Genomic DNA, 14,407 nt, shown 5'->3' on the forward strand with positions numbered 1-14,407 from the left:
AACCCTCACTACTTCCCACCACTACATATCTCATATCCTGTTGTGTGTAAATTCCCCCACCTACTAGATTGTAAGCTCTTCGGGGCAGGGTCCTCTCCTCCTGTACCACTGTCTGTATTAGTCTGTCATTTGCAACCCCTATTTAATGTACATCGCTGCCTAATATGTTGGCACTATGTAAATCCTGTTTAATAATAACTGGACTGGGACAGCACATCATGTACAGACCCTTAGATGTACTAGACCAAGACAGTAAATAATGTATGGCCCTTATATGGCTGGACCTGGACTGTATATCATGTATGAACACTTCTATGTACTGACCCTGGAATATATATCATGTATGGGCTCCTTTATGCAATGGCCTTGCAATATATATCATATATGGACCCTTAAATGTACTGTACCTAGAATATATATTATGTATAGGTTTTTAGCTGCTTTAACTCTGTGCCACCTCCGAACTCATCCTTCCCCACCTTTCCTTTCTTAGGGCACTGTTTTTTGTTTTCTAGCTTTTTTATTATGTTTTCTATACTCCAACTTGCTCTCCAGGTTTCATTCTTATAATAAACTGACTCTTTTATTAAGAAGTACACACAGATCCTTCTGTATCACTTTCTGTATTAGTCTGTCATTTGCAATCCTTCTTTAATGTACAGCGCTGCGTAACATGTTGGCGCTATATAAATCCTGTTTATTAATAATAATAATAATAATTTCACAGACACATATGTGCATTGTGTGTGGGGTCCCAGTGTCCGCTGAAATCCCATTTTTTCCTCATGTTGTACCCAGCACCATCCTCAGGCCTCTCTGTGTAAGGGAACCCTGCATTCCATTCTCTGCACACACCCAGCCTGCTGAGTCATTTCCCATTGTGGGCTGCTCCATGCACAGGACAAATAGCATCCAGGCTACATAATGGGAGACACTCAGTCCTGACTACACAGGAGAGGAGACAACCTCAGGTGAGAGCATGACCCTGACATATAATACTGTGTTCATGTGTCACGTCTGGGCTTGGGGAGACATTACAGGGGGAGGGGAGTGTTTCCTGCTTTGTATCTGTAAGGAAAGAAACTTTCAGTGGTGATTGCAATGAATACATAGAAATTTCAGACATGGAATACAAACATGTAGTGCACTGTATAGAGGCACAGAGGACTTTAGCCTAGATTTCTGCAGATCATTTCTAATATTTTATGATTTCTTTATAACACAGGTATAAATTCTAGCTCAACATGTAACCTACCAGGAAAAGAATGGCCACCATCGGTGATCTGTTCATAGTGGCAGCGAGGTTGCAGTGGGGTTACCACTTCCTCATGCCAGGAACTGCTTCTTCAGGGGAGTCACTGCATGAAGCTTCTCCTGACGGCAGTCAGCAGTACCGGTACCACTTTCCAGATCCATAACCTCTCTTATATGCATCCTATTGAGCAGGATAATCATTTCTTTTTAGACAGCAGACCCATATTTATAACCTCATTTATAGTCATCATATTAGGTAGTATGGGCAACCTTCCACACCGCAATGCCAGATCCATAACCTTGCTGATGTATACCATATTACACAATACAATCAGAGCCAGTTCTCAAACAGTGCAGGAGCAACGCTCTGATAAGGTCAGCAAGGACAAAAGTGGTTTCTGGAAATCTGTTGGAGATGGATGATCTATTTGTAAAATAAATTCTATGTTCTAGTCCTTGCACAAAGAATAAAGCCCACATGTTTAAATCCTGGCAGGTTTCTAACCACATAATAAGATGTTGTAAATTTGTCATTATATGTAATACTAAAATAGTGCTTTTATTGTTTTCGCACAAAACCATTTATATAATACCTTTGTTTCTATGTGGCTCCATCCTACTGAATGGAGATCGTGAGCACCATGGATGCTCCAAATCATGAATGGAGCTTACGTCAAACCGGCCCAGCCAAGATGTGATTTTCAACAATCTAATTCTTTGTTGAATATATTCTTCCATTAGAGACACCATGGACAAAGTACAGGTTCACCTAAAAAAAGGAAAAAAGACAAGCATAAATTTGGAGATACAAAGTTATCCCACTACTTTTCCACCGCATTGTTTTTCTCTCCTATTTTCTGTGATAAACACCAAATAGAGATAGGGATCAGATTTTATGCTTTGGTCTTCAGTATTGATCAGCCCTAATAATCTAAAAAATTGCATCTTTAATGCAAGACAGATTTGAAAAAGTCTTATGTCCGTACATTTTCCTGAAGTGCAGCATGTTGGATAAAAGCATCATATTTAGGAAAAAAACTATAAAATATGCAACTGCTGACAAAGAATTCTGTTCCAAGGTGCCATGTCATCTTCAATGTGATTTTATTGATGCAGAATCTAGCACACTGACCATTTTAGTGCATCTTTTTCTAATACCATTGGATTTTGTTTTAATATTATTACATTGAAGCTGAGTGCCCCTAGATTGGAATTCTTTGTGACTGCAATATACTGAGAGGTATTTGCAGGCATCCACCATGATCCAATGGTAAAGAAGATGGGATCCATTGGAATGGTACTTTAAATGCAGAATTTGCCATGGATGTCCTTCAGCCCCATGTGCCACACAATTTATGACATTATATTCCTATGTATGCAAGTCAGCAAGGTCAAATCATAGCATAAGTGAACTTTAAATGTAAGATTTTCTTCCTCCAATGACAACACAATTATTTTCTTATGTTAATGTTATTTTCTTATTAAGCAATAAGCTACCTTCTAGGGCGGGGGTAGGCCAGATACGGCCTAGCCAGTAGTCTGTTCCAGCCTAATGCCCCCTGGTCAATCCGGCATAATCCCAGCCCGCAGGGTCGGCAACCTGCGGCTCTTGAGGCTCCTTGTTATGCCTCCCTTACCTATTTACCATGGCCAGCCTTAACCCTTCCACCGCCAGGGTAAGGGGACACTCCCTCTCCTCCGTATGCATTGTGGAGGAAAGGGATTTTGCTTCAGGGGTGTTCCCCATGGGGGGCGGAGCCATCAGTGCGGGACTGGAGAGAGCCTAGTGTGCTTCTTTGATCTCCTTAAATGGCCTAGTAGCCAAAAACGTTTGCTGACCCCTGATCTAGGGTATTCACTGTCCTTGCTCACCACCAACATAAATGATTTGACCTTTAAGTGCCCACTAAAAGGTAACTTTAACCACAATTTCTGAAGTTAAATATACCTATAGATCTTATACAGAATCCTAATATCAAACAATCTTTGCATCCAAATCCTTTGAGTTTTATTGAAGTACTTTAGCCCTATATGTAGGCATTGTCTAAATTTAGACCTCATGTCTCCATGGCTGTATTGCTTAATATAATAAACCCCCTTCAATTTAAATCATACAATGTTTGAACTGCAGCTCAGCTTTAAAATAACTTGGGATTTTGATTTGTAATTTGTCATTGGGGGTCAGGGAGGGAGGCCTTTTATCAGCATTCAGCATTTTATCAGCATTCACAAGGCTTGTATCTAAATGATATATTATTTAGCTGAGAATAACATATATGAAATGTTAAATAAAATATATAAATTCATTTCCTTGTTGCTAATGCATTTCATTGGTAGCCAACTTCAAAATAACACAACTGTGTTCAATGATGTGTGTTATACAGCAGGTAGTGGTCGGTGAACAGAAGCTCTGCTGCATCAATGGCTGACAAAAAAGAACAGAGGATCCTGGAATTTGTAAAGCAGAATGCAGTAAAAGGGGACCCTCAAAGTGTGCTGGATGAGATTGATAAATACTGCATCCAGAAGGAATGGGCCATGAATGTGGGAGATGAAAAAGGTATTATGCATCAATAACGGCACTAAATGCATTGTGTTCTATAGTCATATACCCAGATAAGCATGGGCTATAGTGCGGAAGACGATAAATGGGAGTTTTATAGCAGTTAGAAATATTCTGTTATGAAGGGTTTTGTAGATTTACAAGAGAGCAATAAAAGGCAGAATGGTCAGGCCTAAGCTTGTCAGGATGCTTGTTTTGGGAGTTTAAAGCCCCATTCTGTTTAATAATTAGAAAAAACTGCAGCAGGAGGAAATTTGTCACAAGTTTGGCATAGCGTGGGACAGGAGTTTTATCTTGTAGCATAGTTTAAATTGAACTCTTGATAACATAATGGACAGTTCTCCATTTTAAATGAGTGCCTCAGATTATTAAAATATTTAAAAAGCCAGTTCATTGATCTACCTGGTCTTACCCTTTTCTCACTTTTAACTTTTCCACTTGTTTGTTTTTTGAACTGTATATAACCTGTAACTTTGTAACAGGTCTAATCTTGGATAACCTAGTCAAAGAGACTAACCCATCTGTAGTTCTGGAGCTGGGCACATACTGTGGATATTCTGCTGTTCGCATTGCCCGGCTACTAAAGCTTGATGCTCGCCTGTTTAGCATCGAGAAGAACCCAGAATATGCTGCTGTGGCCAGAGAGATGATTGAATTTGCAGGACTCAAGGATAAGGTATATATAAAACATCTAAGGAACCATTTTAGGAAACTTGCTGCTAAAAGTGTCTATAATCATTGTGCTGACATTTTATGAAAACAGTTGACCAAAATTTACTTAAAGGTTTAGTACATGCAAACAACCTAACAGCTTCTGGAATATGTTGGGACTACAGAGTTTAAATATCATTATTTTAAGGTCCTAAAGTTCACACTTCAGTAATTAAGCTTAGGCTGCTCCTACCAGTGGTATCCTGTAACTAGGACCACACTACAGGCCCCCTGCATGTCCTACTTCCAGCCAGGCCCAGTAAAAAGGCTTTTATAGTTGGGTTGGACTGCCACTGTACTGCCAGTGTTGTGCCTCTCTCCAGCTAAGACTCCCAGTCTGGAGGGGCACTGGCATGCCTGGCGGGAGAAGAGCATCAGGAGAAGCAGTGATTGTAGGCACAGCGTCTGTCATGTAGGGTGGAGCGCCTTTATCCTTAATGCTCACTACTACTTTTCACCTAGATGCACAGACATGAAGTATGTTTATTTTACATAATTATCAAGAAAAAAAATATTCTGAAAAAAAGAAATCAGATGCAGCCACCTGCAGACTGGTGAACTACAATATATCATTTTTTTGTTTCTGTGACCATGACTCTATCATCTATTCACTGCTTGTGCTTCCTTGGGACGCTTTTGGTAGGTGCTAACCATTGTATACTGGTGGACTGTATATCATGTATGGACCCTTTATATGTATTGGATTTTACAGTTAGATGGTTACAGCTGCCAATTTTGTCCCATTTTCAACAAAATAATCCATTTTATTCATTTCACCTGTCAGAGAGTTCATTATTTTGGCAGATCGGAGCAATTTATAATGTTTACTATTGCTAATGTCATGCACATTTACTCTTAAAACAATTATGATGCTCATTGCACTTCTGTGGTTTTCGGATGGTAGAGCAGACATCATAAGCATTCAGGAGAGCTATTTAAATAAAAAGCTGAGGCTTTTACCTGCATCTTGGACCACATGAAATCACATTGTATAACTCTGCATTTTACTCCCCCAGATAGCGATAATAGACGGTTCAACAGAGAAGATCATTCCAAAGCTGAGAACAGACTATGGATTGGAGCGTGTGAACTTTGTGTTTATTGATCATTTTAAGGACAGATACACCGTTGACACCAAGTTACTTGAAGTAAGCAAGGCTGCAAAGGATCAGTTATTTAGGAACATATTTAATAGAACTGGAGCTGTATTGGCTGAATTTAACCTGGCAGTCCTCAAACTATATACAGTATGATAAAAGTTTTATTATGAGCATCACTGGACATCTCTAAACACTGCCTGGCTGGAAAATATTTGTGTTCCTCTTTATATGCTTTCTTTAATCATCACTAGTTTAAAGATCTCTAAACCTGAATAGAATCCAACATAAATGTAGCAGGATAGAGAATTGAGTATTATACTTTGTTTTTGTCCTAATGAACAAAAGGTGGTTTTACTGCATCAGAAGCTTTCTCCCCACATACAGTTATTAGGTGTCTATTTGTGAGAAAAAGCTTTCACATGCCCTTGCTTTTCTTTAAAGGTAAGTGCAGAGTATCCATGCTAAGCAGAACAGTTATAGACGAGTAGTTCTCAGTGATCAGAGACACAGCTTGATCCTATTTACTGTGACCTGTGTCAGCACAGTAGGACCATCCTTTCTGCTCGCTTCAATATATTGAAGAGGCGACTATACACAGGCAATGCACAATAGGACTGAAACTGTCTTCAGCAGCCACCGGGACCCCTGTGTACGTAATACGCTCAGTGAAAATCTGCTCCAGCAGAGATTCTGCAAGTTTATTTTTATGCAGCTTAATTCACATATTGTTGTATGCATCCACAAGCTGTTATATGCTTGTAATACAAGTCAAATGTCATTGAAATTTAAAAAAAGAAATTACCTGTGTGTTTGAGCAATTCTCAGGGTTTAAATGATGGTTTGAAACCTGCTTGTGCCCACCTTGGTTGGTTAACCATTTCCTTTCTTCTATGCAGGAATCCGGCTTACTCCAGAAAGGATCAGTGTTAGTAGCAGACAATGTGATTTATCCTGGTGCTCCTGACTTCCTGGAATATGTAAGGACATGTGGTCGCTATGACTGTACAAACTACCCGTCACATGTAGAGTACACCGACAAGCCAGATGCTCTGGAAAGGGCTGTGTTCAGGGGGTAGTAGTCATCCCTGCCATAGAGCCTGCAGACAAAAGCATCCTACATACTTTTAGGGACCATGTTGTAGAAGAAACGGAATGCTGAAAACAGTATTAGTAGGGCACTGTGACCATCCAAATAATTGTACAATTTTAAAGAAAAGTTTTCCTAAATATCTTAAAGTGATGTCCTATACAATGGAAATTCTGTTAAAACTTAGAAAAATTAAGAACCTTAAGCATAGCTAAATCCCCATACAAAATATATTGTAACTCTGATGTGGTAACTCATTCTATGGATGTAATAGTCTTAACCCGAAAGATAAATTTAATTCAGCCATATCATTCAAACAATGGAAATCCTCAAATTGGATTTTTGATTTTAGGGACAGTTATGCATTAAAGGAAATGGAAGTTCAGTAATGTTGGCCATATATTTAATAAAGTAGCTTATGTATAATAGATTTGATTGTTTGAAATAATCTTTTTCTAAAACAAATGTGTAATATGCAATTACTCTGATTAAAATGATTGTTCATTAATCAAAGAATGGTCCATAGAATGAAATATAAAATGGTTGCTGGTGTACTGATTTTTTTTCACTAAAATGTTCCCACAAACCATTCGGCATTATAGTAACCAGGGGCTGGAATGTAAAATGTGGGTAAATGTGCCTGCAAGAGACAGGTCCAGCTAGAGCACCACTTTTTAGGAATTATGCTAGCTATTGCTACTGCCAGTCATGGCTAATCAAATTAAGAAATAACAAATTTTGAATTGCTAGCTTGTTTCTAAGGCTTTCTTAGTTGTCTACAATAATAACTTCCACCCCCTCCACTTCAAAAAAAACACCCACCATTTAGTTGCCAGTTGCACTAGTGGTTTTCTCCTAATGTAGATAAACACAAAATTTAGTATACATCTTAGAAGCTTCCTCTAAAAGCTGCCATTCTCACTCCTTACCCACAAAATAAACATTGGGATGAGAGCCATTACAATATTTCATATCCACATTATTGCTGGGGTTAGACACATTTCATGGCCTCATAATTTAAGAATAAATTTAAATACAATTAAACATTGGTTTTACACATTTCTCTGCAAATTCTCTGCGAATCTTTGAATTAACAGATCCTGTATCAGGGAGCCAGGAAAACATGTATTTTAGTAAAACATCCCTTACTAATAGGTATGCTAGTAAGGTGCTCAGCAACAAGATTTGCCAAGAACAAAGTAGTTTGAGGATCCAACTAGCCATTCATCATAAATACAGTTGGGAAGACCCTTAAGTGACAATGTAAAGCAGAAAAGCAAAGTTTAAAGTGTACAGAAGTTTGGCATGCCATTTCAGGTTGATCCTGGACATTTCTGATCTATGGAGAATCACACACAATCAGTAATACAGATAACAGAAAATACACTCTGTTTTTTCAGTACATAATAATATACATGTGTCTATTTAGGACAAAGTACAATGTGCTGATTTGTGATATGATTTGCTCATCGGTGTCTGGTGCTGCTCACTGTCAGATTGGGGAGAGAACACAAGGGAAGAGGCAGTGTTTTATCCAGGCATAGTTTATTGAAAACAGGTCAAGCTTGTCATCTGTTCACACCTGGCACTGTACAGGCATTCTGTCTATCCAGATTAGTAAAACATCAGCATATATTACACAATGTTATTCCAACATGTTCTTTGAATATATCACTTTAAAGGGGAGAAGAAAAATCAAAACTTTTTACCTAACAATCACTGTAAAACCAGAACTGTTTCCTTCTTTATAATTATTATATTACAGTCTAAATACAATTCGAATCCCATGGGCGTAACTTAAAATGAAAGTGTAGCAAAACACAGGATAATGGTGGAAACTTTAAACTTTTTTTTTCCATTCTGCTTATATCTATCATGAAGATGTATTTTAAGGCACATGATAGGTACAAACATGTTTACTTGTACGTACTAATCAGATGGTCTTGATATTGCATTGTATTTACCCCCTTTGATTACCATATTGTTAGATGTGTGGTAAAACATTCTTACAGTTTTGTTTTTACTGAGGCAGCATGAGGCTTGCATTGCCTTGTACGTAACCACTGTTTTTAACTAAATCCAACTCAGTTATTAGGCGTTAAACCCATAAAACCTGGGAATAGATGATGAATGGTGCTGTCACAAGACCCATTTTCTTTCTTTAAATTGGACATAATCAATCTTATTTTTATACCAGCCTCAATGTGAGGTCTATCATCTGAGCAAACCCAATGCAGTTTCGTGGCACTGCCCTAGTCAATGTGGCCCAAAAGGCACATATAATCTACAGTGTCACAGGCAGTGAAGATTCATTCCCTTAAACATTTAGTAAATTGGTTGAGATGTGATTTATGAGATACACTGAAATGACAAGCTTCCATTTGAAATTCACAGCAAAACTTCACAAACTGTACAAAAGCAAAGTATAAAAATGAAAAAGTATAAAACATCTGAATATACCAATAATAGAAATGCAAATGTAAGTGTTAAAAAGAAATATTAAAACATACATTTGAGATGTTTGCCAAATGTCTTGTGATGGAGGTAATTAGGTAGGGGTTCATAAGGAGGTGTTATGTCTTCCTGTACTGAAGGAAAGGACTTTTATTTTTTGCCAGATGTTCCAAAGATGTTCTGATCCCATACACAGTGTGCAGAATGGAAGCCTTAGCCATAAACTTAGTGGGACCCAACTAAGCACAACTCTAATATTTACCAGATGAACTGTGAAAAGCACCATTATCATTAATGTTATGTCAACCTGAAAACTAACATATATCTGGGGACACAGTATGATTTCTTTTTTATGCACTTAGGGTTTTTTTCTTTTAATAAGTAAGAAATGAAAAAAATTGATTATCAAAGGAAAACAGCAATGCACCATAGTAAGGTAAATGCTGTTCACACACTACAGATTTACACGATATTTAGTGTAACATACACTGATCAATGATCAGTGTCAATGATCCAATAACATATTACAGCATATTACAAACATTTTACTCTTATTAAATGTAGCATTGGCTAAATTATGACATACAAATTGTGACTATAAATAAAAACAGAGCAGATGAGAGTCAAAATAGCAAGGTCTTTTTCAGCCATTTTTCTGCAAGCTATTGTGTATGGCGTTATCCAACTCTGCTCAAGATCCACAGTTATTAAGTTAAATATTGGATTAGTTTATGAAGCAATATTTATCTACATATCCTTGTAATCTTTGGACGTTGGAGCTGGACAGCCAAGTGGTGTGCAATATCAATCTGTTCCTTCCATGCACCAACAATTACTTCTAACCTTTACCTCTTTTATGGAAGGTTTTCCTAGGATTTGCTCTATGCAGGTTCAGGATAGAGAGATGCATGGAATCTCTCTAGATATGCAGCTCTGATGAATTCTGACAAGAAATACAGGTATTACATTTTGTATAACAACTGATCTCCAGAGAAATGTTACTCCCTATGTTGAAATTTCCTTTAAAAATTTAGTCAGCCTACAATCCAGTAAACACTCTAGAATCAACTAATACAGGTTACACAATTATTGCCACTCGGCCTACCTACAATCACCATTACCCATCAGCAGAGTAACTATGTAGTATCCATTAAAAAACAAATATCCAAGTCACCCAGGATTTTCAGCACCAGAAAGATTAACAGTGGTAATAGTCAGGTAACAGTTAATGTATTTGAGAAAAATGTGTTACAAGTTTTACATTGTCCCCACTGGGTAACAAGCTATTCCTGGGTTTGGCTCACCACTTAAGAGTTTGGCACTTACAGCTCTACCACTCAGGTTATATTAAAATGATCTACCATAAAGTCTATATATAGATCCAGCATGCTACTGCCACATGGCACTTGCAAAATCACATAAAAAGCATAAAGAATGAGGTACTGCTGCGTCAATTTATAGCTATTCTTTGCAGAATGAATCTTTCATTGGTATGACTACAGAAAACTGAAGTGTTATATGTGAGCTGTGCTTTTCACAATATCACCGCTCTGTATTGAATAAGCCTGGAAATGACTCGTGTTTAATTTCATATGGTCCTTTTGGACTGATTTACTGAACATATAAGGTTTGTCTGCATTGTGTACAAGCGTCAAAGAGTTTAATTACTTGATGATGAAAATCTACAGCTGACGTAAGTTATTTATTTACATATTTATATGTAATGTTTGCTAAGAAACATCACTGAGCAGGCGGTGTTCATAGAAGTTGTGGGGCATTATCTATATTTTTGGATATCAATGACAGATCCCCAGATTGCTAGGATTAAACAAAGGCTGCATCAAAAAAGTTTAAAGCTGGGTCAATAAATATCAAACAAAATGCCTGCTGAATACCAGATCAGAGAATGCATACACGAGCTGAAGAAACATCATGTGAATAAAATGTATTTTCTCTCCAACGTCGGCATCTCAAGGCATCTGTGCAATCACTCTGGGATGCTCTGTGACATTTTCCTAAGCTGAGGATGCAGAAGCACCTAAATCTCAGTAGATTCCTGCTCACAGGCTACAGAAAACCACCCAATGGGTACTGTATTAAAGGGTATAATTTTTTATGGCAACATAGCAGTCAGTGCTTTTGTCAAACACAAACATAGCAAAAAAAAAATTTGAGTGGGTGTACACAGAAAACACCAATGAGATCTGATGTACTATCTTTGGTACATCACCCATAGAGGCGACACCAATAAGAAAATTTGGGTGTCCAAAAAGGTCAGACTTTTGCATGAAAACCATAGAACACAAAATAATTATGAATACAATATAAATTTAGTATGTCCAACACACAATATGTAATTACACCTGCGGTTCATTGGATTTTACAAAAGTATATGCGCTTTAGTACAATAGTTCAGTGTGCAGAAAATCTTGTAATACAGAGGAACCTGCAGCATTGTAGAGCAAACAACCATATTGAAATAGAGCTTGGTATTCATATTTTTAATTTTATGCTGTTAAGAACAAAGTCTGATACACAATCCAACACTGGGATTTTTCCTTAAAGCTACAAGTTTTGCTTGCATTGGCACTAGCCCCGCATTGTGTGAGGTAAATGCTTTTTGTTTAGGGATATGTAAACTGGACTTACCCTAATCACTTTTTTCCAACCCAAACCATCGTAATACTTGCACTGGGCTGTTCTGCCATGTATAGTAGAAGGACCATTAGCAGAAAAGTGTCCTAATTAGGAGTATGTTAAAACAGCCATGTGTACACCTTGAAAGCACTGTCTGTACTGGTTTATACATTGAAAAGAAACAGAGGTGGAGATTTGTGCTCCAAGTTCTGCTAAAACTGAGCTGTACCATGTGTCACAAAGGGATCTAGTGGACTCCCATCACATGAGTGCCTTAATATTCCAGGACCTGGAAATGGACAGCTAATGAAGTCATTGATTTCAGTTAAGATTACTGGTTTCCTTATACCACATAACCACTAAAATTTATAGACGTAGACTGTTGTCCTAGAGTGTAACTACACACACACAAAAAGTTCAGTACATCAAAAAAATCATCATTATAAACCCCTGACCCATCCTAATCACCCCCAAATAAACAATTCACGCCTTACCCTTTTTGTAGCATGTATGTTTGAGCACCTACTGAAAATACATTAAAATTCCACTGTGACTGAAATTTCTTATTTTAATCAAAATTTGCAGCAATGGATCAATGAAAAAAGTTTGTAAAACGCTTGTGGTAAAGGCCAAATGAGGAAGCTGTTTAGCAAGACTCTAGAGCAGTCCATGAAATAGATGGTGATTGTCCAATGAATTATTTGCAAAGTGAATGAAGAAAGAGCACAGGTTAAAAGGCCAAAGTATTTTTACATCAATCATTGCCTGCACGCAAGTTAAAACCAGAGAGAAATATACAAATGAACTGTGGCTGCAAGCTCTTACTCTAGAGACATTACTGTATGTGTGCTCAGAGAATGATCCTAGAGAATGACAGAAGTCATGGCGTGACTAAATATGTATGTATGCATGTATGTATGTGTGTGTGTGTGTGTGTGTTGTATATGCATTCCAGTTGATGACACGCACACTTGGCGTAAAAGTCCTGCGAAGGTCTTGAGAATGTGACAGAACTGGGTTGGTCTTTTGCGCATTGTGTAGCCAGTAAAATGAAGGTGTGATTTAGGGAAATGGATCTACTGCCGATAAATGAAGCCTCACGTATCACATTCCAACTCTTTCTTAAAACACGAAACCCGTGGGGTCTACAGCAAAAAAGTTTTTTGGGGGTTTTTTTTCTCCACTTTCTTCTTCCACGTGGCAACTTACATATAACTCCACCTTGGTAAAAAACCACAAATCTAATGATAATCCCATTACTCTTTGTTGGGAAAATAAAATTCTATGCACCTCAGACCACAAAATTTCAATATTATATTTTTCTTTCTTCACAGTTCACACTGAGGTTGCAAACACAAAGCCAGTAAAAGGAAAAGTGCTCGTACTGTTTTATCCGACATTTTGAAAAGTTTTGTGGCTTTTTCATGCAGGAAAGGTGTCCAATATAAACATTCCCCTTCTTTCCACTTCCTAGTCCTATAATTTGCACCGGCCCTGCTCAACATTAATAAGACAATATTCTTCAAATGGTGCATGATGTTGGAAAGGGAATGTTGCTTTATGAATATATACTATACATATATGTATTAAAAAAGTGTCAATTCTGAAGTAAAATTAAGCAACAGTATTTTTTGGCGATGATCAAAAAGGTTAAGTTTTTAGTCACAGCAGATGGCAGTTTTCATCCAGTCTCATTTTACCAAAATGGTCCTCCTATGAAAACATCATGGCAGTGGTGGGCAATGATACCTCCTACATGTATTCAAATTTGTGATTCTTGCTTTAGAAATAAAAATCAGAACATAAAAAATGTCTTCCCGAAGAGAATCACTGCACGTTTATCCCTGAAAAGAAAAAAAATTGTAAGAAAAAAATTAGAGAAGGGAAAATAACAGTCAAAACAAACTGTGTAACTAAAAGTTCATGCCAGATATATATTATAAAGTTTCAAGTAGGCATCCTGTTAAATATTTTTTGGAACTATTCTAAGATAGTGCCTTACTGGAGTGGGTGAATGCTTTGCTCACTAAAATACTTGAAACCTCTATTAGTTTAGATCCAGTGACCCATTTGCTGAATGTCCCCATTACTGAACTTTCTAAACCGAGGAAGGCTAATCTCGGTGCATTGGAAATCACCCACTCCGCCCTCTGTTGCAGAACTGAGGACAGGTGTAGGGGATATTCGGCTGATGGAACATCTATCTGCTAGGCTCAATAACTGGAGAAATGTGAGGAAATTTGGGCCCCATGGGATCAAGCAACAGCTACTGGAATTATATAGTTGCTCATCTGAACCTTTTCTTCTTTTTCCATTCTCCCCTCCCCCTTTTTGTTTGATCTTGCAAAGGCGTTTATTTAAGAATCCTCATTTGTTTTACTTGATGCTAGATAAGTACTGATTGTGTATTGATATAATCAATACGAAGGTTTAGAACAACAGGTGTATTTGTAATCTTGTCTTTGTTCCTGTGGATTTGTATGTACTTCATGATGTTTATTTTTATGTTCGGACATCATTTTGTATTTTATGTCTACCTTTTTCTTATTGTTTAATATATGTTGTATTTGTTTTCTTTTTGTTTTTTTGTGATTCTGCATT

General features: G+C 37.5%; 2 protein-coding genes across 3 annotated transcripts in view; one reads left to right on the forward strand and one right to left on the reverse strand.

The window, feature by feature from the left end:
* The first annotated feature begins 847 nt into the window (after positions 1-847).
* Positions 848-7,231, forward strand: LOC140333784 (catechol O-methyltransferase-like). 2 transcript variants are annotated; one of them, XM_072415681.1, is made up of 5 exons: positions 848-971; positions 3,639-3,814; positions 4,300-4,493; positions 5,545-5,676; positions 6,525-7,231. In XM_072415681.1, the coding sequence occupies exons 2-5, from the start codon at positions 3,676-3,678 to the stop codon at positions 6,702-6,704; spliced, it is 645 nt and encodes a 214-aa protein (XP_072271782.1). In that variant the 5' UTR covers positions 848-971; positions 3,639-3,675; the 3' UTR covers positions 6,705-7,231. The 2 variants fall into 2 exon arrangements, with proteins under 2 accessions (XP_072271782.1, XP_072271781.1); XM_072415680.1 differs by lacking the exon at positions 848-971 and adding an exon at positions 1,226-1,396.
* Positions 7,232-8,243: 1,012 nt separating this feature from the next.
* The window catches only part of ARVCF (ARVCF delta catenin family member), a 372,226-nt gene continuing 366,062 nt past the window's right edge, over positions 8,244-14,407 (reverse strand). The window contains exon 23 of the mRNA XM_072413926.1: positions 8,244-13,650. The gene's annotated coding sequence lies outside the window, so the exon portion shown is untranslated. The remainder of the gene's footprint in view (positions 13,651-14,407) is intronic.

Source organism: Pyxicephalus adspersus, chromosome 6, assembly GCF_032062135.1.
Source record: "Pyxicephalus adspersus chromosome 6, UCB_Pads_2.0, whole genome shotgun sequence".
Classification (NCBI taxonomy): domain Eukaryota; kingdom Metazoa; phylum Chordata; class Amphibia; order Anura; family Pyxicephalidae; genus Pyxicephalus; species Pyxicephalus adspersus.